The sequence below is a fragment of the Cotesia typhae genome, unplaced genomic scaffold (assembly GCF_013202065.1).
Source record: "Cotesia typhae breed Kobodo isofemale line unplaced genomic scaffold, CoteBio_Ctyphae scaffold_121, whole genome shotgun sequence".
Classification (NCBI taxonomy): Eukaryota; Metazoa; Arthropoda; class Insecta; order Hymenoptera; family Braconidae; genus Cotesia; species Cotesia typhae.
In genome coordinates this window covers 3,823,136-3,848,466 of record NW_027423773.1, presented here as the reverse complement: position 1 = coordinate 3,848,466, position 25,331 = coordinate 3,823,136, and the positions used below count along the sequence as shown (strand labels likewise).

Sequence of the window (25,331 nt, the reverse complement as noted above, 5' to 3'; positions counted from 1 at the left end):
CTTAACTAATATCAACGATCAAAAACATCCATATTATATTCAATTTATTAAATTAATCTACTTTAATTAACTCACAGTTGAGAAACGCAATTAAAGCGCTGCAGTTAATGGTACGTACACCACGAAGCAATCCGAGTTTGCCGACTCCAACGGGGCATAGCAGTTCTGAAGATCGTTTGCTAGCAAAGAGCTCGTCTTATTTGCCAGACGAATTGTCGTGGGGTCCACCTACAAGGCTCATGGATGCTAGCACTCAGACAGATGATAATTATTCAGCTCCCAATCTTCAAAGCCACGAAGAATGGGTGAAAAATAATCCCCAGAAAGTTTTAGTCATTCTGGGGCTAGATCCTGAGTTGATCGGTACTTCTCAGGGTGTTAGCGAACAAGAGTATCATCATTCCACAAATTCTTCACCGTCTTCTTTACCACCGCCTCCTTATGAACCTCTTCCGCTGTTTCATGGCGGTAGTACTCCACAATTACAAGAGTGTTCACGTTTTCAAACCGGTAAGTTTTTACTTTTTAACTTTTAAAGTTATCCGCACTTAGAAGACAAGAAAAAGACTATTCGACAGTTGAAATGGAAGGAGATTTGATAGCCAATCTAACTACTAGGATCATAAATAAGTCTGTGTACTTCAAGAACATCGTAAAAATACCTAATTAAATAGTATACATTTAAAGTAATTAATGAAGATCAAAAAAGAAGTGATCTGTACCTTTGACCGAACCCACTAAGAAAGTTTAGTCTATTGCTAGGAATAAGAACAATACTATATTTCGATATTTCTACACTGTAAAAAATACCATTCGGCAGCCGAAATGGAAGTAGATTTCATAAACAGCTTATTTGACTTATGAATATTAGTAGTTACATTATGATTCAGAATTTTCCTACTGAGGACCCGGCATGTGAAAGAAAGGGAACACGTGATTTTACATACACAGAAATAAAAGAAAATCTTGAGTCAAGCGTAAATTTTCTTAAATCAAGAAAATCTTGAGGAAGATTAAAAATTATTTGAACGAAGTTAAATTTTTTTAAGTCAAGAAAATTTTTTCTTGCTCCAAAATAACTTCGGTCTTCCTTAAAGTTTTCTTAGTTCAAGAAATTTTTTTTTTATGTGTAGTACCTCGAGAGGGTGACCCCTCATACTTTCTCAGCCTATAATGTTTTGGCAAATATGCCTTGGAAATCATATCTCAGACAATAATATTTCCTCTGTGTTAGCCTATTTTCGAGCATAAAAACACCCAAAAACCATGTTAAAAGGGCATAACATGATTACACGCGTTTGTGTTGGCCTGATTTCGAGCATAAAATCTGCACACAAATTTAAAATTGCATCGAGACATTTATGTCTGAGATGTTATTGTCTCGAGACGTTATTTCTGAGATGTAAAGAGGGGTAGCCCCTCAAGGGTTATGCATAAATCTGTGTTATGACAGATTCACCGACATACAAATATAATTAAATGTTGATTATAAATATAATACGTATCATAAAAATAGTCTACATATTATATAATTTTTTTGAATCTAAAACATTGACACAGCTGAAAAGAAACAGTATAGAAAAGAGAACATGTATTTAGATTTCACAGAAAAAAAAAGCATTGAGAATAAGGATAAAAAAACAGATAGATTTTTATCAGACTGATATTTAATTTTTTATGTATTAACTTCAATACATTACAGTCATACGTCTGTGGGAAAAACTTCCAGTAGACATTGTAAATTTATCTAGTTTATAAATCTTTAAGAATAAATTGTATGACTACTTGTTCAATTTGAATATGTAGCAAAATCAGTATATTGGTTAAATCGTATTATATGTTTGTAATTCTAAACTAAGCGCAGTTCAGTTTAGTTCACATTATATATATATTCAGCTAATCGCTATATTGTTTACAATACAGTACTTCATGCATAAACAATTCAAATGTATTTGGTTTAAATTTGCCACTTAGCCAACAGACTTTGGCATAAATAAAGTTAATCTAATATTTACATCATAAAAAGTGAAATTAATAAAAATTGATTTTTTCTTTTCATTCTAAGTGCGTATGATCTCTTGAAAAATTAAAAAATTTTTTGATACAGAAAATTCTGTTAAACTAATGAATTGATTAAATTTATAGGCGACAAATTGGATTACACTCTATCAGAAAAAAACTCAAGTTCATCGTCATCATCCGTCTCACAAAGATCAGCACCAAGTCAAGCATACCGTGCTATCAACGAAATTCCGCATCGTTTTAGCGCGGGTGACGTAGAAAGTAGGGCTCGACACAAAACTATGCAACCAAAAAATACCGATAGTATTTCAAAATCGTGCTGGATGAACCTTGATCGTAATCAAAGCTGAGCTAATTTTTATTTTAATCTGAATTCTAGCTGAAACTTATCCACTGAAATTTCGCACTACAAACTACTAGTATCATCTCCGCAAGTCAAAATTTTTTTTATACTCAGCTCATACTTGCTGCAATTGAAGGCCTACTACTTCATGTTTAACTCTTTAATTTTTTTTTAACACTGCCAGTTATTTTTTTTTTTAAATGGAAATAATTTAATAGTTCTAAGAATGAAACATATCTTTATACAAATTAGATGATACGTTAATGTGAATTTAAATTTAAATATACAAACAATTAACGAAATTTATTATTAAATATTTAATAAATTGATAGTACAATTTAATTATCGTAATTGTATGAAACATTCCATTGAAATATGAATTTTAAATCATTCAAAGACAATATTTAGTATTTTTAATTTATATTGTTATTTTTCTTTGATTTTATTTTCTTGTTTTATATTTAAAATAATTAACTGAGTGTTGAATATCAAAACAATCAGAAATTGCCTCAGAATAAATATTATTAATCAATTGTTGAAGTATATTAATAATTAATGTAAATAAATAATAAAGTCTATTAATTAAATATAGTATAATCGCGTGATAAAGGCACGGCTTTGGCCATGCACTCATTTAAAGTGTTTCAATAATTTTAACGGCAGCGGACGATTAAAAATATCATAAATTAAACAAAATAAAATATATGTACTTTAATCGTTAATTATTGTCAAACAATAACGACAAAGCAATTATAAAATGCCAACTTATTGGCAATTTTAATATTAAACGAACAAAAAAATAAATAATTGTAATGATATATACTTTAGATATATTTTGTTATACTATTTCTATGCTGTCCATATCATAATAATAACGAAAATAATAATTATTATTATAAATATATCAAGTTACAACTAAAATATGTCAGCCAGCGTTAAAGAAAATCAAATAATTTTTTTAATCTTTTTTTTTTTTTACCAGTTTGTTTTTAAATTTTATTTTAGAATTTTTAACGCGGCTCTGAATCTCAATTAATAAAACTCTTCTACTATTTTTAAAAATATATCACTTTTTACAGAAGTATTCTTATTGAATAAAAATTAACAACACTCATACTGAAAATTCTAGTCAATTGATTTTTAATCAAAATTAACATATCTAAATTAAGAAACTTCACTTGCTAATTTGATGCTTTCAAGTAAGTGTTGTTGAAGTCGCACAAGTATGAAAGTTTAAGATACTTATGCAGGCCATGAGTAAAAATATTTAAAATACTTAAATTGTAACAACATAATAATAATAATACTAATAAATAATATTGATAATTTTACCTGTTTTATATTTCAAATCTAAAAGTTCGATAAATTTAATCAATTTTGGATTACTATTAATTTCATTTATCTATATCGATAACTGTGGAATATTTATAAAAATTTAAACTATGTAAATATGCGTACGGTGTGTAATAAAAATAATAATAATTATTATAATTAATAATAAAAACATGTATAAGCGTGAAATCTACATGTAATGTATCATAATATAGACAAATAAAATTATTGGATCATATTTGACTGTTTTATCCCCATAATCATATCATATTTGATTGTTTTATATATTTTTTTTTTAATCAATTAATTAATATTTAAATATTATTGAAAATATGAATTACTAACTTTTTACAATTTCTACAAGTAGAATTTTTCATGATAGTGAAATCAGCAGAGTTAAAAAAATTTTTTTATTTTTTTCGCAAGATAAATTAGAACCCAAGAAATATTCTTAAAAAATTGCCCTTATAGTTTTTCAAATTTTCTACATATATAATTTTTTTTTTTTTTTTTTTTTTTTTTTTTTTCAAATAAATTTGTTTTGAAAAATAATTTTTAACCAATTGCATTTTTTAATATTTCTACATGTGACTGTTAATTTCAATGTAATTTTTAATATTATTTAATGGAAATTGTTGACGGTCACTAAAATCAGGAAGTACCGAGTTATTTAAAATAACGAAACATTAATTAAATTAAAAAACAGTAATTGATTTTGATTGTTATTTTTAATATAAAACACGGAATTAGAATTACCTTCAGAGATTTATCAGTCAGCGTTAAGCTCCATGCTGCAATTTGTGTCTGCTGGAACTGCATATGGCCGTTGGGTTTGAAAGTCTGAAATTCAACCTTTCCATTTAACGCCACCTATCGATTATCTATTGAAACTTTTGCGCGCGCATTTTTGAGAATGTGAAATTCAAATTACTTTTTTTTTTATTAATCGATTTTTACTTCTACAAATAAAAATATTAAATAATTATCAGTGATAAATAATATATTTAACTATTTTTAAGAATATTTATAAGTTTGTATTTATTAAAAAAACATTTTTAATTTCAATTCTCAATCTTTGCGGCGGGAAAAAGAAGAGTGGCGGGGAGAGAAGAGTGGGGAACTAGAAACCGTTGGAAGCTTGTCGCGTTGCGTGTATGTTTGTGAATCTTGCTGAAATTAGTGTTGTTTTTTACTGACGTGAAATTATTTACTCTCCTATTTATTTACTTCTAATTATTAACTATGAAAATGGAATCAGCAAACATCTGAAAATTTTAAAGATTTTTCTTATTAAAAAAATTATTACAAAAAAAATAAAAAGGAAAAATTCCACTTTTGAAAAATTAAAAAATAATTTTTTTTTTGTGTTTAATTCAATTCATAAAAAATATCAAAAAATTTTTAAATATACGTGCTGATTTCAAGATAATTATTAACTCATCGTTTTCATTCATTGATGATAAATGTTTAAAATGATAAAAATATATAATTAAAGTTTTCGAGATTGTTCGTGATGCCAGATTGAAATTTTAGCAGTCTGTTTCAGTTTTTTTTTTATTTAATTTAAAGTTTTCGTTGAGTTTTCATAAATTTCATAGTGACGAATTGAAATACATAATAAATTATGCTTTTTGGGATTTTAATCAAGTGTCATCGATAGAGGTAAGTAATTTTCACATGATACTGAAATCAACAGACATCTGCCAATTTTTTTAATTAAAAGATTATAATCAAAGAATTCTATATCTAGAAATTTGAAAAAATTGCAATTGCAATTTTTAATGAAAAAAAATTCTAAAAATTTTTAAATGTCGGTTAACTTAACTTTCATAGATTTTCAAGTTTTTACAAATGAAACTTTTTCTTCTCTGTAATAATTTATTTAATAAAAAAAATTATAAAAATTTTGTGATGTCGTCTAACTTAATTTTCATTTAAAAATTAAAAAAAAAGCACATTGAATTTTTTTTGTGCTATGAAAAAAAAAAAAAAAAAAAAAACAAAAATTGTCTGATGCTTGTCAATTTCAGCATTGTAATTTTCATTCTTTCAATTCATTAATAATGATTAAAAACTATAATTAATTTTTCAGCGTCTTTATCAATTCGAGTGAAAAATAGACTAAATTGCTGATGATCCTGATCGAGCTGTCAACTCCAAGGTAAGTGGAACAAATTAATTTATACTTTTTAATGAACTATAAAATATCTACAATTGTCCTCAGATGCCGGCATTTTATTGACCCGGCATCTGCTGCCCTCTACCTAAATGTAAACTCCAAAAAAAACATGTAGAGTTGATTGAATTCTGTGTTACTCAGAATTTACAAAATTAATAATTAATCACACGGCAATTACTCCGAATAATTGATTTGAAAAAAATCATTAAATAAATTTCTAATTAATTTAAATTTTCTTATCAAATTAATTGATTTTTTGAAAAAAAACACGTGAAATATTGTGAGGTTAAGTTGCCCATAGCTAAAGTTAAACAACAATTGCATGACAATGTTATTAAGCGGGATAAGAATGACAATAAAGTATCTCCAGTCATCAAATCAGCGGATGACAGTTTCATATCTCCCCAGAGTCCAAAACTACTCTGACTGGTTCCATCGTCAGCCGAAGCGTATTGTCAACGAGGAGGAACTCTTGGAGTACGCTGAAGCTGCCGATGGACCCAACGAGTTTCTGGAGTCGGATAAAAAAATAAAACCGACTCGTGCTCCGTTGAAAGTTCGACCGAACAAACGTCACATTAAAAAGAAATTGAAAGTTACTCCCAGTGATACTAAATTTAAAGAAGATGGTTCGTTGAATTTTATTGAGTTGACTGAAACTGACCGTACGTTGACGTAAGTGTTTAATATTATTTTTTCTCAATTAATAATTAACTATAATTCAATAATAAATATTCTATAACTATTTTTCATGCATAAATTAATTTAATTTTCGCCCTAGAACGTTGATGATGTCAGTGAGGAGCAGAAAAACTCGTGGCAGAAACAGCAAAGTTGTTTTAGAAGGCGCAAGGATGATCAACGACGCCATAGACGCTGGGCTGACGCCTGAAATTATTTTATTCAGCAGAAATCCTGATATAGAGAAGCTTTCACTGCCACAATCGGGAGTTAAATTGTTCAAAGCTCCTTACAGGGCTATCCAAACATGGTCAACATTGGTTACATCTCCAGGACTTATGGGTGAGGCTTGGAAATTTTTATTTTATTAATTTAAATACGTTTCGAGGCTGGAATTGTGTAAAAGCACCAGATCTCCACCAGTTTAGATAAAATAAACTTAAATAAATTATTTATCAATTTATTGGAAGAGTTTATGAACTGAAATGAGTGTTATGCTTTTTTATAGTTTTCACTTATAAACTATAATACTTTTTTTTATAAAATACACAATAATAATCATTAAATTGTAATAATTAACGTCACAGCCGATTGCTCCGAATATTGACCGCCAATGTTCCAAATACTGACTAGTAGTATTATGCTTACTAGACTTATAAATGAGTTTTATTTTTAATTTATAATAGTTTTGACATTAGGTAATCTATTCACTAACGTATTAATAATTTCAATATTGTTGTTAGTACTGTTAGTTGTTACTAAAGTTAGTTATTCGATATTTTGATATAATATTATTATCAGTATTCATATTGAAATCTATGCTAGAAGCCATACTAATATTAGGTACATTAAATTATTTACAACACCAATTGTTGACCAGAGTATTATTTCAATTATTAAAATGGTTTTTCTGACAAAGAATATTGATTTATTATAAAGCATTTAATTTTATATAAATTGATGATATTTACCATAGCTTAAAAGAACCCATTAGTGTCGGAGACCCCATTACTGACAGTTTCTTTGATTTTTGTACTTGATCAATTAATTAAATCATTAAGTTTTTTTATTTATTTAAAAATAAATTACTCAATTTTATATAATTAATTAAGTTGTTGTGCTGCCTTGTGAATATTTAGTTTTTTTATATTAAAAAAAATTTCAAAACTAAAATTAATATAATATAGTCTATGTCCCCCGGGGATAGTGTAGCTTCCCAACAGTGAAAGAATTTTTTAAATCGGTTCAGTAGTTTTGGAGCCTATTCGATGCAAACAAACAAACAAACAAACAAACAATCAAATTTTTCCTCTTTATAGTATTAGTATAGAATAGATAGTATAGATAAATAATTTTATTTGATCCTGGAGCCTTTGCTCCTTTAAGACCACTGACAATACATTTAGTTTATTATTTACAAGTATATATTTAATAAGGTGCTTATCGATACTGCCATATCAATACGTCGTATCCCACAAAATTCGATATGTTGACTTTTTTTGAAAAATAGACCCACAACAATACTATGCAAGTCATATTAAACATTTAAAGGTTAAATTGTTTAATAACTATTTTTAAATAAATATTTTCATCCGTTGAATCTCATTTAATCAATGTTTTAATTTAACTGTTTTTACCGTCTGCTGTAACATTTTCTAAATGTGAGATACGACGTATTAGAATGGCAGTATCGTTATATTACATTATAAATTAATATTAAACTAGCAACCTTGCAGTCACTATGTGACTGCCATGACTTGTGAACTATGAATAAATAAATTTTGCTTTATTAAATAATGACTTTTGTTAAATGGCACTGTACTTTTTTAACTATTGACGTTTTTAAAGATATAAGCTCATCCCGACGTTACACTCATCAAGAGCTTTTATTTGAGTACCCACATGCATTTTTGATATATTTTTCATATATACATATATATAATATATATATATATATATATAAACATATGAATAATTGATGTGGGTACTCAAATGAAAGGTCTTTATGAGTGTAACATCGGGACGTGCTTATATCTTTAAAAATGTCAATAGTTCTCAAGATACAATGTCATTTCTCAATTATGTATCTAGAGATAGAGCTTTTTCAAATGCAGCCTAAAAACTTATCATCATAAATTGACTATTGGTGAAAATGATATGAAACCTTGAAAATGCACAACTCCAAATAAAGACTTCCAACGATACCAAATTTAAATTTTGCTTGTTCTCTTAATAATATAGATAATAATAACCATATTTACATTTTTACAGGATTTTTCGTGATGCCAGATACTGAAAAACGCGAACCAGCATCTGATGCGTTACCAGTCACTATTGTTTGTGACAATGTTAGAGATCCTGGTAATTTGGGGTCGATATTACGTGCAGCGGCTGCTGTGGGTTGCAAAAAATTTGTAACGTTGAAAGGTGATTGATTTTTTATTAAAACAAATTTTTATTGAGTATTTAATTTTACAAAAATTAGAGAAAATAATTTATTAATTTATTAAATGTTCAGGCTGTGTTGATATTTGGGATCCCAAGGTGGTGAAAAGTGCAGCTGGAGCTCATTTTCGCATGCCGATTTTCGCCAGCCAGGTCTGGGATAACATGAACAAATTCATCGACCCAGATGCTAATATTTACGTCGCTGATCACAATATAGAGGATATTGCGCCGGCTAAAGAACTTGTAGACCATGAACAAGTAGAAGCGCAACTTAATGCTGAGATAGAAAGTGCGCTGGAGGACAACGAAGATAGTCTTGAAGTTGAAGAGAAAAATAAAAAAAAGAAGAAGACTACCCAGCAAATCAAGCACGAGACTCAACTGGCTAAAGAGATGAAAAAAAATATTCCGGTTATTCCATACTACGCGACCGATTATACCAAAGATGAAATTGTTATAATTGTCGGCGGGGAAACAGAGGGTTTAAGTCTTGAAGCTGTTAAATTGATTAATGACAAGTTTGGAGTACGAGTCAATATTCCGATGACCAATGGAGTGGACAGTCTTAACTCAAGCATGGCTTTGGGAATAATTGCTTTTGAAATAAGACGCCAGTTTGCACTTAAAGCTGTTGAGAAAAATTTTAAAGATTCTGAAGAAAAAAATGATAAATAAATGATAAACTTTGGTTATTAATTAATGTTTATAATGTAAATATTTTTAATAAATTGTTAAATTTTTATTGAATTGAAGCTGATGATACCATGATTTTTTATTGAAGATCCGCTGAGACTCGTGAAAAATTTATGGCAGCGTATTATTGATATATGAGGATGAAATCCGTTCTCAGATTAGTTGTAGGTGTGATACAGATAAGTTTTAGATTCAGCTAGCGTTGAAAAGTTTCATCAAACTTTTTTTAGCTTCACTTTTATTTGGCATATCGATGAGCAGCTGGAGCGTGTTATCACTAGCGCTATCTTGAAATATGTCTTGTATTACATAAAAGTGAGCTTTAAAAATCATTTTCTTGTGTCGCGTATAAGTGATATTGATATCGCGAATTTAATATATTACATTTATTACTTGTTTTTATTTTATCAATATTTTTATAAGACTTTAATATTTTAAACAAATTTATTGTGGGTATTTTTAATGATTTATCCAGAAATTTCATTTGATACTGAAATTAACAGATATTTGAAAATTTTTTTCTATTTTTACAACAAATTGTTTAAAAACAAAAAAAAAAGTTAGAAAAAAAAATCTAAACGTACAAATTTAAAGAAATGAGTTCGAATTAAAAAAAAATATTTTTCTATAATAAATTAATTTATTATAAAAGTCTTGAAAATTATCCATGATTTCAATATTTAAAAATATATAATTTAAATGGATTTATCATCAAAAGAAACATTTATTAAGAATAATTTTAAAGAAATTTATTTTATAAAAATATAATTGAAAATATGAAACTAATGATATACAAAATTAAATAAAATTTATCTGAGTTCTTTAGATTAAATTTAGTACCATTGAAAAGCTTCTGACCTGAATTTGTACCTTTTCAATATTTCATGTGTTTCAGAAATAGCTAATTTATTATGATAAGTTTTCGAAGTAGATCTAAAGTAGATTCGAATTTCACGATAAACGTAATTTGTTTATTTATTTACTTTATTTTGTACCTGTCAATGTGATAAGTGAAAAATTAATTTATATAATTAAGAGATTAAGGAAAATTTTGTGACTAATTTTGAGTATATTATTATTTTTAAAGGAATTTTTATATTTAAATTTATTAACATCCGAAAGGTCTTGACAGGAATTAGTGCCTTTTCAAAATTTTATATATTTTTAAGTTCTAGTCAATTTTTTATATTAAGTTTTTGTAGGAGTTTTTAATAGTTTGTTTGTTCTATAAATTTGCTCGGTCAAATTTTTCCATAAAATTATCTGTAATTGATCCTGTGATAGGACTATAATTTTCAAATTTACTCCAAAAGCCAAAGTTTTTTTATTCATAATTCGTAAATCTCGGCAGCCAGAAACTGACCGCAGGTTGGTAGTTAATTATTAATGAAAATTTATTCATTTTTGATAATCTTAATAAGAAGTTAAAATTAAACTAAATTATTTTTTAATCTGGCTGTTCTAAAAAAAGAAATAATTTAAACATTGACGTTTAATTTCCTGAACAAAAAAAGGCTTTAACGTCACTTGAATCAACCCCATTAGCTCAGGCTAGTCCTTCACAACTTCAGCAGGGCAAATAAAACAATGAAAAAGTATAACGGAAATTAAACATTACTACAAACGTGTTACATCAACATCAAGGCTTGTGAAGTGCAGCGGAACAAGTGGCCGGCACGCTTATATTATGCCCGGCAAAAAATCTTTATACATAACACCAAAACATGTAAGTGCATAATTATCACGGACAATAAAGAGGGTGAGTGTAATTTAATGTAACATGAGATTAAAAAGTAAAAGTAAAATAAAATAAAATTTCGTCATGACAAAAATATATTTTTTCAGGTAAAAATTTGATCTTCTAAAAAAGATGCGCGCGCAATTTATCGGAGCTGGTCCAGTTGATGCTGCCGTGGTGTCGGGAATGGAAGGTGAATCTGAATCGAAATGGAGTTGGATATAAGTCTAAAGCTGGTGTAAGCTGAAGACCGAATACGAATACGAAGACAAAACTATAAAACCGGTCAATACTCCGAGCGACGGCGCCGAGAGAGGGATTGCCGTGGGTGGGAGTGATATTACATCAGTGTGGAAGATAAAATGAGATGAAGCTACTCTCTATGCAATTCCCAGAAGCGAGATGAATTTTAGGGAGCTCGAAGAAGGGAGCCTTTTACACTTGTAGAGAAAACGTGTGCACTCAGGAGGCGCACGCAGCCTTCTCTTTTCTCTGTTCTTTTTCTTGGTCTTGGTCTTGGGGACTAGGCTCTACATGCTCGATGCTAGTTAGTGTTAGTCTCTAATATAAAGCGCATCATATCACAACTTTTGTACCGCGTTGTGGTGCTGCTTTGCCTCCTCCTCCTCCTCCTCCTCCACTAAGGAGTACCACCAGGAGTAGGAGCCACAGCCCGTACCTATACTAAAACTCGGGGATTTAGTATCTCTCTCGGGTATCGTCATCCTCCTTGGCGTGCTCGTCGCACAGACGCAAACTCAACACAGAGTCGTCTACGACGTGGACGTTGACGGGCGTGCACTTGACAAGAATCACGTTTTTCATGCTATACCACGTTTGTATAAATATACGAATACATGCGAGCATATATTTATGTTTATTGATAGTAATATGAATAATTATCTGGTACATCGTCGAGAAGATACTGCAGATTTATAATTTTTATTTTTTATTTTAATATTTATATTCATTATTTTGTTAAATTCATTCGATACTTGTGAATTTTTTTTCGTTTCATTTTTTATTGCTATTACATACCGAGATGATTGTAATATTACTTAAGATTTTTTATGTTAACAGAAATTATGTGAATGAACTTGAATGTGAGTGACGGTGACACGAGTGCCTGTCGTCTCAGTAGTAGCTAGTGAATAAAAACCGCGGTGACGTTTACCGAGTGCCTGGTAAAGAGATAAAGAAGATTATTGTTGAGTTTATTTAAATAACAAGTGCCAGTTCCAGTGCTAAGGAATTCTTTTTTAATAAATACTCCCAGGATATTATTATTATTATTATTATTATTCCTGTTATTTATTTTATTTATTCTAGTTTTAATTAACATATATATCTATCAAGGTACATTGGTGGAATTTCTGCACACGCAGCATTCCGTTAACCATGTGTACGCATTGAAAATTATGGTTATTAATTACAAGATACGATTAAACATGGAGTGGATTTTGATAATATTTATTATTGGTAAGTTTACCACTTTTTTTTATCACTAAATTTTTTCTTTTTTAGATTTGTTATTAAGTATAAGAAAGTGAAAAAGTTTTTAATATTTTACCCAAAATTTTAGAAAAATTAGGGCAAAATTTTGTGTAAATATTTTTTTTTTCTAATTTATTAAAATAACTTTTTATATTTTGTGTAAAAAATTTACAACTGAATCAAATAGATAAAAAAAATTTTTTTAATTGCCAGATATCTGTCAATTTCAGTACACTGATGAAAACTAATCTATTTGAAAACAATTTGTTCATTTATTAAATGTAACTATATATTTTTTAACTATTAATAAATAAATAATTTCATAATTTTTTACAACAAAAATACGCGAATTATTTTTACTGCAAAAAAATTCTTCAACTTATTATAAGCATTTTTTTATTATTCATGTTATTTTTGATATTTTTTTATTGGGGTTGTAAAAACTGTGAAAGTTAAATTTTCATCCAATAGTCTTAATATTTACTAACAAATATTTATTAACAGTTAATAAGTCTTATCAAATATTAAAATATAATTTTTTAAAGTCCTATTTCCGTGAATTTAATAAAAAAAACTCTCAAGTTCTCTCTTACAACTCAGAGATATTTAGCAAGTCGAGAAATAATGAATTTATATAATTGTAGAGAATTTATACAATAAAAGACAATTATCATGATAATAAAGAATAAGTTGTAATGACAAAGGATTTTATTCAAAAGTTTAAAAAATAATTAAAAATGAATTTTATAAAAAAGAAGAAAAGGTAATTTCGAGGGTCTTTTTCCATTAGTTGAGCGTCTTGGTCGCTTAAGATCTTGATGATTCTTCACCGGTGGATAGAGCAGCGTAGTGGGTGTATGCACCACTGGCTCGTTTATTTTACGGTACAACTACTCCAAAAGTTTATAACTCTCGCGTCAGAGACAACGTCGAGCAATGTTACTATTGTTATTTGGTCCTCAAGCTCTACTCTAGTTTCAGTCGAGTATTATTATTAATATTTTTGAGTAAATAGATAACTATGTAAATTTAGATTTATATTTATGAGAGATTGTGAATTGTATAAATAAAATAAATATAAATATAAGCATAATTGTGTGCATGCTCTGATTCGTGACGAAACTCTGAGTACCCGGGGGCTCCAAGATCTCGGGGCTCCTTTTATTTAGAATCTTCTCATATCGGACTCCTGGATGGAGAGATGAGACGAGCTGGGCATTATGCTGATATAACTCCAGAGTATTGAATGTATGGATGTCTACGTCCGTTATATCGTTACGATCCATCGAGTAAATGCCCAACTCATGCTAGAATAGGCTCCTTATACTCCAACGAGTACGCAATCATTGCACATAACTTTGTTATTATCATTTTTCATCTCCCTTTTTTCAATAACCGCTAACCTTTTTATTATTTAGATTTTATGGTCTGATAAATAAAATTTTAACTACGTGTTTTTTGAATTTATTTTATTAAATATTTATAGTTCATAGAATACATTATTTTTTTTCTTTTTATTGTTTTAGAGCTATTATATTATATTGTATTATTATTTATAATATTTTTTTTAAGTTATTTTATGACGAGGATTTATTTGTGGGCGTGATACCAGGATTTTTAATCTTCTGGACATTTGTCTTTCAAATTGATAGCTCGGTAGATATTAGACGGGCTTTAATTAGGAAATATTAAGGTTTTGATAGAAAGTTGCTTCTATATTATTAAAAATTATATCAGGTTTATAAATACGGAATCAATTTTATTTAAAAATTATTTAGGTTTTTTCATTTTAAATTTTAATATTAAAATAAATGATCTGACAATTTTTTTGGTAATCTTATTTGTAAAATAAATTTTTTCATTAGTTTTATAGCTTTTAAATAATTAAATGATTTAAAAAAATTCTTTTATTGAAAAATTGAATTTTCTTTTAATTATTCTATTTTAAATAAACTTTAAGAAAAAAATTATTTGGTTAAAAAAAAAAATTCTTTACATTTAAAAACAAAATTTCGCAAAATTGAACAAAAAAAAAATTATGTGTTTTTTTAAATGTCTTTTAAATACAACTTTCTGTCACTCCTACAAATTTTTTTAGGAAAAAAAATTAAAAAGTAAGAAAAATCACATTATTTTTTCAAAATTTTTTTTTAATGAAAAATTGATATTTTTTCTTTTTTTTATTTTTAATTGCCTTTTTTGAATGAATTTTAGTAAAAAAAAATATATTCATTTAAAAAAAAAAATTCTTAGGTAGAAATAAAAAAAAAAAAAAAATAAATAAAAGAGCGATTTTTCAAAAATAATTTTTGGTAACTAATTTATTTTTTTAAATTACAAAAAATTGTTAAATGCTTTACGATCATTAAAAAAAATTATTAACAATTTTTCAATTAAAAAAAATTGTCATTAATATTACCAAAAAAAAAAGTATGTGCTGCAATTAAAAGAATCTCATTAAAAAGTCTATTAATTACTAAAATAAAACCGTGAATCTCTGATTTCTAATAAAACCCTCATAGAATTTGTCCGGAATAAAATTTTAATTACTATTTCCGACACACGGTGACACGTTACCGAGATAATAACAAGCAAGTGCAAAAATAAAAAATATGAACAATTTTTTATAACTGATATGAGATAGCCAGTTAGAGGGCACGCGGTGGATTGCATCGTGGTCATTGGTCTCGAGTCTGTCACGTACTCACGTGGCGCCTGGGCTAATAAACGAGCTTGACAAGATTCACGAGATGACAACCCATTCTTTTTTTTATGTGTCACATGCCAGTGACTTTTAAAAAATGTTTTCATTAATGAACAAAAAGCCCATTCCGGTTTTCCGACGAAATATAAAAACTCTAATATTTTTTATACTATCATGCAGTGAAATACTCACAGAAAACCAAATAGTAATATTTACCATTCTATATAATTGATAGCTTTATTTTATATAAAATCAAAATACATCACGACAAGGACTATTTTGTTTTTAGATAATTCAATTTTTTACTAAAAAGATTTCTTGTTATTTTTCCGTATTTTCAATTTTTGGTCCGAAATATTATTTGGAAACTTTTCTAATAATTGTTGCAATCAATTATGCTTAAAATCTACACAGAAAAAAAGGTTCACTTGAGCCAAGAAAATATTTTTCTTCTTAATTATTTTCTTGAGCGAAAAAAAAATTTTTTTTTGACACAAAAAATTTCACTTATTGCAACAAAATAAATCGCTTGCTTTAAGAAATACGCACTTTGATCCAAGAAAATTTATTTAAGTCAAGAAAATTTTCTTGTTTTGAGAAAATTCAGCCTCTTGCTCCAAAAAATTTTGTTCTTGATAGAAGTAAATTTTCTTGCCTTGAGAAAATTTTTCTCTTGCTCCAAAAAATTAAATACCTCGATAGTAAATTTCATTAATTTTTTTTTATTAAAAAATTACTTCCTCCAAGAATAGAATTTCAAGAAAAATTTTTACTTCGACCAACACAACTTCGGTCTTCCTTCAGGTACCCGAAAATTTTCTTGATCCAAAAATTTTGTTCACCAGTCAAGAAATTTTTTTTTCTGTGTAATTTCAAATTGAAATACTGTACAAATAATAAGAGATAAAGAGAATACGATAGGAATGTTTTTTTTTTGAAAATTTAATTTCTTAAAAAAAAAAGTTTCTTATCATTTTTTCGTATCTCAAATATTTAATTTAGAACATTGATTTAAACCTTTTCTACCACCTAGTTTAATAAAACAATCTTAAAATTAAATTTCAAATTGAAATTCCGTCTAATTAAATTGAAATTAATATTTTACATTAGAAATATCACTATTATCTCATCTCCGTGTTTATACGAGCATAATTATACCCGGAGATAAATGAATCTCTATAAAAAAGAAACTAAAATAAAGTACATAACTCCATTTGATGTACACATATAAAATAAAAAGCTCAAAAGTTTAAACTTTTATTCCGTAAAAAAGTTATTCCGTTTTCTCCTTAAAATTTTCGAGAGTACACTACAGCAGAATAGCGGATGCACGGCTGTTCAAGCCCGTTAAACTTGGTCTCTTCATCTCTCGCTGTACCACATTCAACTTGAATTTTTTTATTTTTCCACCCTCTTCCCACCCTGTTATCTATTTTTTAGCCGCAACATACAGCAGTATGCATACAGGGATGTGATGATTTTTATAAAACTGTAAAACTCTTTTAACTTGCCGCTTCCGGAAGCATATACTCTACTCTATTTATCAATCCCTTTATGTCTGGTGGGAGCGACAAAACTGAAACTAAAACTAAAATAAATAAAAGCATTTAAAAGTTTAATAAAAAAATTGCAATCCACTTTACTTTGTTTTCTTTGTATTAGATGAATAAAAAATTAGCGACTGAAAACAGAAGGGAAGCGTCGAGGGTCCAATATATACTCACACACTTACGCTTTTTGTCTCTTAAAAGTCTCGTAAACCCTCTATTGTAATACAAAAGTACAAGAGTATAAGAGTAGCCGTGTGTAGGGTTGTTCTGAGTAGAACAGCCGAGGACAATAGTTTTTTATTTTATTTAACAGGAGTACAGTTCGGAGTTTCACGTAGATCTATTATATATATAAATACTGCACTCGACCTTCCACCATCATCGGAAAGTTATCAATGTGTCGATGTCGATGTCGAATGTCGAATGTCGAATGTCGAATGTCGAAATTGGTATTGGTAGGTGCTGGTTGCTGGCTGCTGGGTGCATCTACTCTATTCTCGATTCTATTTTACTTTGCACGGTTTGCCACACCCACTCACGAGGACGCTTTCAAACACTGTTTTCTATGGTTCAATGACAAAATCCCGTACCTGGGAATGGTTACTTTGCTGTACAGTAGTATGCTATCATGTGTTTCGACTTCTTTCTTATGCAGCTACTGTGACTATCATGAAAAAAAAAAATTTATTTTTAAGTCAAGTGATAGAGAAATTGCTGCACTGAGAATAATTTATTAATTGTTAATAAAACTGTTTATTTGGGAACTATTTGTTGATTTATTAAATATATATAAAAAAAAAAATTAACAGAAAAATTCTTAAAACTAAGAAATTTTTTTTGGTTTAAAGTAGTTGTCATGGCTAAGGCCTACCCTCAGAAAATTCTAAATTTTTGTATACTTATTAAGGATATGATGATATAATTACCTTTAAAATTTGAAGTCGATTGACCATCTACAACCCGAGATGAATTCAATTAAAAATTAGATATTTGATTGCATACCTTTTCTGCAGTTCTGTACCAGATTTCATAAAAAAAAAAAAAAAAAAAATAACAGTCTTTTAATGTATTTGTTGAGAGTTTAGAAAAAAATGAAAATAAATTTTTGACCGTCTAATTATTTTTAAATAACAGATTAAAGTTCAACAATTTACAAAAAGGATATATCTAAAGAGTCGGACAGAAACAATTGTAAGGGTTGCGTCTCCTCAAGTACAGTCTTGCGTAAAAATTATAGATTACTTAGCTACAGGCTCATATACTTTTGCGGCGCGTATAATCTCTAATTTTTTGACAATATTGTACCATGACAAATACTTTAAGTAATAAATTTTACTTGATTCAAGAATTTTTCAGCTTGATTCAAGACAATTAAACTCTTCAACATTAATTTCTTAGTTCGATATTTTTTTTCTTGAATCAAGTTAATTTTTTTTAAAGACTATTTTTAAATAAATTTAATTAATTTTTTTGGAGAGAACTTTTCATTTATTTTATTTATTAACGATCCAACAGCATAATGGGCAATAACAGGATCTCAACAGAAGGTGCATTACAGAGTTTAAAACTATACTCCACTCTTACAATTTAGATAAAAAATATAACAATATATCATGTTAGCAAACTATTCGTAACGTGATTGGTCAAATATATCATAAGCATGAATATATATATATATATATATATATATATATATATATATATATATATATATATATATATATATATATATATAATTTTATAGCAACATTCAGACCCGCGCTTACGCGCGCAACGTATGCTACAGTACATTTAATATTACATTATTGCACATTTAGTGGATATTAATTTAGTATGTAATTTTAAAATATTAATTATAATTATATTAAAACATATTGTTTATGAATAATTACTTATGAACAGGCTAATTAACATTAAAAGAACAATAATTAGGATTTATTTATTCAATTTTAATGCCAAGGTAAAGACCAAATGGTAAAAGTACATATTTTACAAAGCCAAATAAGTTCGCGTATTATTTTTTTAAATAAAAATTTAAAATTAACAATTCATCCATTTCACAAGATAAATTGCAACATTTTGATGATTAAATGAAAAAATTTGATCGGTTAATTGATTTAAAAATAAATTAAAAGCTAAAGTTTCAAATGGATTCAATGCTTAGCAAATGTACAATCTCAGAGGGTAGTTCTCGCCAGAGTCGTATAGCTGACATCGCATATGAGCGTTCATAGGTAGTAGTAGTGAAATTTGGCATTTTAAATGTGATATTATTGCACTTGGCGGCTAATCTATCAGACCGTTTGATATTCAAATTCTCTTCAACAAAAATATTTCTTAAAAATTTTGGTTAAATTTGGTCTAAAACGTATTTGATCCTACTTTTAATATGTGAAGATGTAATTATCAGTTCAAATTAGTGATTTTCATGAAAATATAAACAATTTTAAATTGATTGAAGCGCAAAATAACGCAGATAATTAAATAGTTATATTTTGACAACAATTTTAAGATAGACTCTGAAAGAAGTAGTAGTTGAACAAATGAAATACATGGCAATAGGCACAGCAAAAATTTTCAACGTTTCATTGAAATATCAAAAGAATTATAACATATTATTGATTAATATTGAAAATAAAACTATGAATATTTAATATGTTCATTTAAAAATGACAAATATTTGTATTTAATTTTTCAATTACATTTTTTATGAATGACAAAGTAAATTTTCAATTGTAAATAAAAAAAACTCAATTCAAAACGTTCAATAATTTTTAACTACATTAATTTTTAGCTATAAAACTCATTTACTTTGCAGTAATTAATACAAATCACAATGCTGATCATTAGTTTATAAATCTATTATTTATTTATTTATTTTGTTTGAATGCCAAGGCAGCAAGCCGAATGGCAAAATTTACAAATATTTTAGTATGAAGATGGGTAAAAGTACACGTACAGTTATAGCAAGTATTACAATGATAAGTAATACATAATACAAATGATAATTTTGATAAATTTTAATACATTTTATCGCAATTTTAATTTTAGTAAATGATGATGGTAGAATTTAATTGGATTTATTTATTAATATAATAATATAGTGATATAATATAATATAATATGTATGTGGATATGTAGATTCCAGAGATTTGTGCAAATTTTCCTGAGATTTACAATTTGCCGTCAGTTTCTAATTGAATGAAAAATTCAAAAGTTTTTGTTTTGAATGTTTCTAAACTATGAGATTCAATTATTTCAATGGGCAGTTCTCTCCAAAACCGTATCGCAGGGACTACAAATGAATGCTCATATAATTTTATGGTAAAGTGTGGTATTTTAAACATGACGTTATTATATTTTTCTGCTATTCTTTCTGATCGTCTAATGTCTTGATCCTCTTCTATGAATAAATTAGAAGAGGATAATATTAGAGGTTAGAGTGCAATTAAAATTAGACAGCCCCGGCATGTTCAAGTTCTGGGTACCGCTTTGAAAATTTGGAGGTATAGTTGTTAGTTAGACGCTAAAATTTAATATAAAAGTTATAGTTTATGTCTTTGCAAAAAATATTTATTATTTAGGAAAGATTATTTCATTGGGTTGTTCAATTTTTTTTAGTTAAAATGATGATATACTATTTTTTTTACTGATTGTTCGAATTACGGTTTAATACGGTTTAATTTCTTAAATTTATCTCCTCTTTGCAGATGCTATGTATTGTATAAAATCATTATTACTAAACATTCTACATATAAAAATAATCATATTGTTGTAAATTGCCGAGGGTGTTTCTTTACAAATAAATAAATAAATAAATACTAGTTTCATGAAAAAATAGTATCTATTGGCTATTCTCGATAGGTCAACTTTTAAATTAACGAATATATAGTTGTTTTGATTTACTATTGAAAAAACTTACAGAAATCAATTACTGTATCATTGAACAATTATAATATGCGCATATTACTTATAATAAATGTACGGATTTTGTATTACAACAATTCGAAAAGTCTATTCAAGTACTGGTCCCATTTTTATACGTGTTCAAGTACTGGGTACTTTACCTCAGCAGACTAAATTACAAACTATCTTTAAACACTGTAAAATAAAAATTTAACGAATCATCATCCTTCATAATTATTACAGAGTATTATCATATACAGAAAAAAAATTGTCGGACAAATTACAATTGTCATATCGTAATCCGGGACCAAATTTCAATATCTTCACCTTTATAATTTTGTATTTTCGAACTTACGATGTTACATCTTAAAAATGCTTGTAAAATTAATTTATACAATTTTTAACCATGTAAAGCAGTCTAAATTCAATCCAAAATTAATTTAGGCCCTCCTAAGATAAATGCACTTAATATGTGTAGATGTATCACGATATATGTTAATTTTACATATATATATATCATGAGTCGTGGAAAATAAAAAATTAAAAAAGTAAATTTAAAATTAAAGGCTATTCGATACTTAATTTATACGGAAATATATCTTCGAGGAGAATAGGCGTTTGAGTTTTGGTGTTTTTTGTCGAGATGTTAAAATTTAAGGATCAAGGCTGGATCCAGCCCGTATTTCTAAACTGGGCTTGATAAAAAAAAAATGATAAGGAACGCTTGTGAAGAATTTACTTCTTTGTATTTGGGTACTTTTATCTTATCTTCTGGTAGCTGGAATTTGAATTTATTTACTCATAGCAGTTGAGGACGGATAAACAGTAGTATAGCTCAGGATAAAGATTAATTTTCAAGGGAAAGAGGTTAATTTAGCAATCATTTGATAGAGTGAATAATAATAAGTATTTTGATGGAACTTTATCGGGATATTCTCCGGTCGTAGGAAATATTGTTGAATAGATGAGATGGGATGAATGTGCAGAGGAAACTTGGAGACAAAGATCCCAATTGAAAGTAAACATTTTTTATTGAAAAAACTATTTTTATAGGTAAAGTGAATCGTGGCTCGGATAGCGCATATAATAGGGAGAGTTCTTGATGTGTAACATAATGATTTCCGGTCCAAACTATTAGAATTGTGGTTTACTATAAATCTGGAGACTTATATTCTATTCATCTAGCTCTTCTTTTCTTTTTCTTTACTTTCTCATAAATTTTTGTCAAAGTATCTTTGGATAATAAATTACGTTTACACATATGTAAATTTTATTATCGAAGATATTTTTTAGTCGTTTAGATTAATTATTAATTTAAACTTTATCTTAGCTAAAAAATTTTTCTCACTAATAAATTTAATAAATTTTTAGCTAAAATTAAATTTTATGATATAAAAAATTTTTAAAACTTCACAGACCCTAAATCAAGAATAAAACTTACTTTTGACTCAAAATTTTGTCAATTTTCAATTGCGTATTTTTTTTCGAGTGTAAAATTTTTATAAAATTTTACAGAATTTTTAAATGAATTAACACTTATATAACAATTGAATATAACAAATGAATATAACAATTCATTAAAAATTTTTTAAATATGTCTGTTATAATTATAATCATAAAAATAATATTGATATTGATTATAGTTCATGTTTTATTAAATTAGTTCAAAAATTTTTTCCATTTCTGTAAGCTTAGCTCCTTGATAATTATTGCTCACATTACTTTACTCAGAATTTGATATTTAATATTTAATAATTTAAAATTATAATTGAACAGATCAATAGTGAATTAAATTTTAATAAAAATGATGATAATAAAATTTTTAATCAATTCAAATCTATAGAAAAAAAAATTCAATAGAATAAATTTTCCCGATCTTTACATTAACATCGGCAAGTAATAAAAATAACAATTACAATTCACAATAAAAATCCAAAGCAAGCCGCCTTTATCACGTACAATCACAAAAGTGTTAACAAATTCACGGCTTGTTTAATAAAATTGTCCTTGATATCTTTAAAACTCAATAATACGTACTCTGAATGCGCTTTTTTTTTTTTAATTTTTTTTTTATTATCTCGTACACGAATAAGCGTTTTGCCTTAAGAGTAAATTCTACATATCTACGTATCACATCGACGGATACGGAGTCATAGATAGTACCAGTTTTTCTTTTTACTTCTGTCCATTCTTTCTTTATTTTTTTATTCTTCCTTTCTTTCAATTTCAAAGCCAATACACAGAAGCTTTTCTTCTATTCTTATATCTGATGTGTAAAGTATAAGGTACTGGGGTATAAGGTATAAAGTATAAGGGTATGGTAGCTCTTTCAAGCTTCACCCGCTCACAACTCTCTCGGTTCCCTTTGAACCCTTCGCGATCCCGGAAGCGCGCGCAAGCGGCTTAAAGAGAATTGATTTATTCTAACTATACATGTTTACTATTTTAACAAATAAAACAACAACAATAACAAAATATTCATTACTATTTTTTTTAATATTTATTATGTTTTTACAAACTCTGTTGAATGTTTTTAAAAAAGTATTTCAGCTACTGTTCGAAAACAACTTTGTTTACTGTTTACTTATTTTGTACACCGACTAAATTCAATTCTAGTCAACAATGCAACTCGCGATATTAAAAATGTTTTTTTTTTTTTTTTTCTTATTTCAATGTATAAATATTTATAAATTATATAGACTTACTTTATCCGAGTATATACATACATATATTATATGCGTGAGTTGAGCACCAGAGTGAGTTGATTCAATCAACGATAACTTTCACATAAAATAAGAGCGAAACACGATTACGTACAAACATTTTTTTATTTAATTCTTCGCATTTTTCTTCGGCACAATGTACTTTTTTGCACATTAATTCATCGCGGAAACATTTTATTAATTTAATTCATCCTCTGCAAAAAATCCCGAGGATTTAATTCGAATAATTTACTCGGGCTAAAAACTTTTATTCGGTACTCGGGATCGGAGTAATCAATATTTTTCGATTTACTGATCTTCGTCTTATAAATTTGTGGTAAATCTAAAATTAACGATAAAATTCAAATTTTTTAAGTAAAATAGATCAGAAATATTCGGTAAAATTTGGTTCTTACACTGAAAAAAATTACTTGCTTCAAGAAAAATATTCAAGACAAATAGTTGAAATCGACCCCTTTCGATTTAAACAAATTTTGGTCAGAAGTTTTCTTTTATCATATAACGAAGTTCTGTCAAAGGAAAAAAAAAATTTTTTTTTTCAAAAGATATTCAAATTCAAAATTTTGCAATTTTTCCAGTTTTTCAAATTTATTTTTGTAATATTTAGAACGCTATTATAGATACAGGAATATCCTTTCGTTTGTTTGAAAGGGAACACTTACGGCTATTGAAAAAAAAAATATTTTGAAAAATGCCAAATTTTGAATTTTTGAATTTCCAAAAAAAATTTTTTTTCGTTTTTTGCAACTTTTAATTAAGGTAAAGTTATGCAGATACATAGTACTGTAATTTTGATCATTGAAAAATTAAATGCATGACGTGGAAATATTAAATAATAATTTAATTATAACTTTCTTTTAATTTTTTGGACATTATAAATGATCTACAGTGAATTAGACCGTAATCTTCGAAAGGACTTAGTTTTAGACCATATTGAAGCGTATAAAAAATGGACTAGATCGGTTAAATTTTTCGGCAGTTATCGTGACCACGCCAATTTTCATCTATACATTTGACAGCCGGACGTCCATAAAATAATTTTTTTAAACATTTTTTTTATTTATTTAAAAAGCAAATTGTCTTTTAAAAATGGAATTAGTGATGAAACTACAGTGTTTTTCCATGACATTTATGTGTCAATATTGTTCTATAAGTGCAATAGAAAATAAATAGAGACAATTTTAGTTTAAGAAATCGCTTAATTTTTGAGCGATTGAAGAGCACAACTTCATCTGCTTCGCTTATGAGGCGTGCAGTTATGTTTAAAGAATTAAAATTAAAATTATGAGTCAATGATTAGAGATTCGAAAAAATTGATACGAACCTTTTTTGTCGGGGATAAAATGTTCTTCAAAAAAAGTTTTGTTATAAATTTTTCGTATCTCCTGGCGTTCAGTCAGAATTAAAAGTCCAAATTTTTTTCCAAAATTGGTGGTTGAAATATAAGTAATCTTGTTTGAAAATAATAGAATGTATAAGATATAAGATGTATATCAAATAACAAAATTGCCACTCTCA

The 25,331-nt window shown here is 27.4% G+C and overlaps 3 protein-coding genes across 3 annotated transcripts in view; all 3 read left to right on the top strand.

Moving 5' to 3' along the window:
- Elk (Eag-like K[+] channel) overlaps positions 1 to 3,906 on the top strand; it is a 62,885-nt gene extending 58,979 nt beyond the window's left edge. Inside the window, exons 15-16 of the mRNA XM_074252809.1 lie at positions 78 to 510; positions 2,146 to 3,906. Of these exons, the coding sequence (XP_074108910.1) occupies positions 78 to 510; positions 2,146 to 2,372 (660 nt within the window). The 3' untranslated portion in view covers positions 2,373 to 3,906. The remainder of the gene's footprint in view (positions 1 to 77; positions 511 to 2,145) is intronic.
- A 2,068-nt stretch (positions 3,907 to 5,974) lies between these two features.
- On the top strand, positions 5,975 to 9,757 carry LOC141533599 (rRNA methyltransferase 3, mitochondrial). Its single transcript, XM_074252571.1, has 4 exons — positions 5,975 to 6,551; positions 6,658 to 6,899; positions 8,829 to 8,984; positions 9,076 to 9,757. Exons 1-4 carry the CDS (start codon positions 6,199 to 6,201, stop codon positions 9,678 to 9,680), a joined length of 1,356 nt encoding a protein of 451 aa, XP_074108672.1. The 5' UTR covers positions 5,975 to 6,198; the 3' UTR covers positions 9,681 to 9,757.
- A 2,134-nt stretch (positions 9,758 to 11,891) lies between these two features.
- Dtn (transmembrane protein 132C dtn) overlaps positions 11,892 to 25,331 on the top strand; it is a 94,706-nt gene continuing 81,266 nt past the window's right edge. Inside the window, exon 1 of the mRNA XM_074252594.1 lies at positions 11,892 to 12,915. Within this exon, the coding sequence (XP_074108695.1) occupies positions 12,855 to 12,915 (61 nt within the window). The 5' untranslated portion in view covers positions 11,892 to 12,854. The remainder of the gene's footprint in view (positions 12,916 to 25,331) is intronic.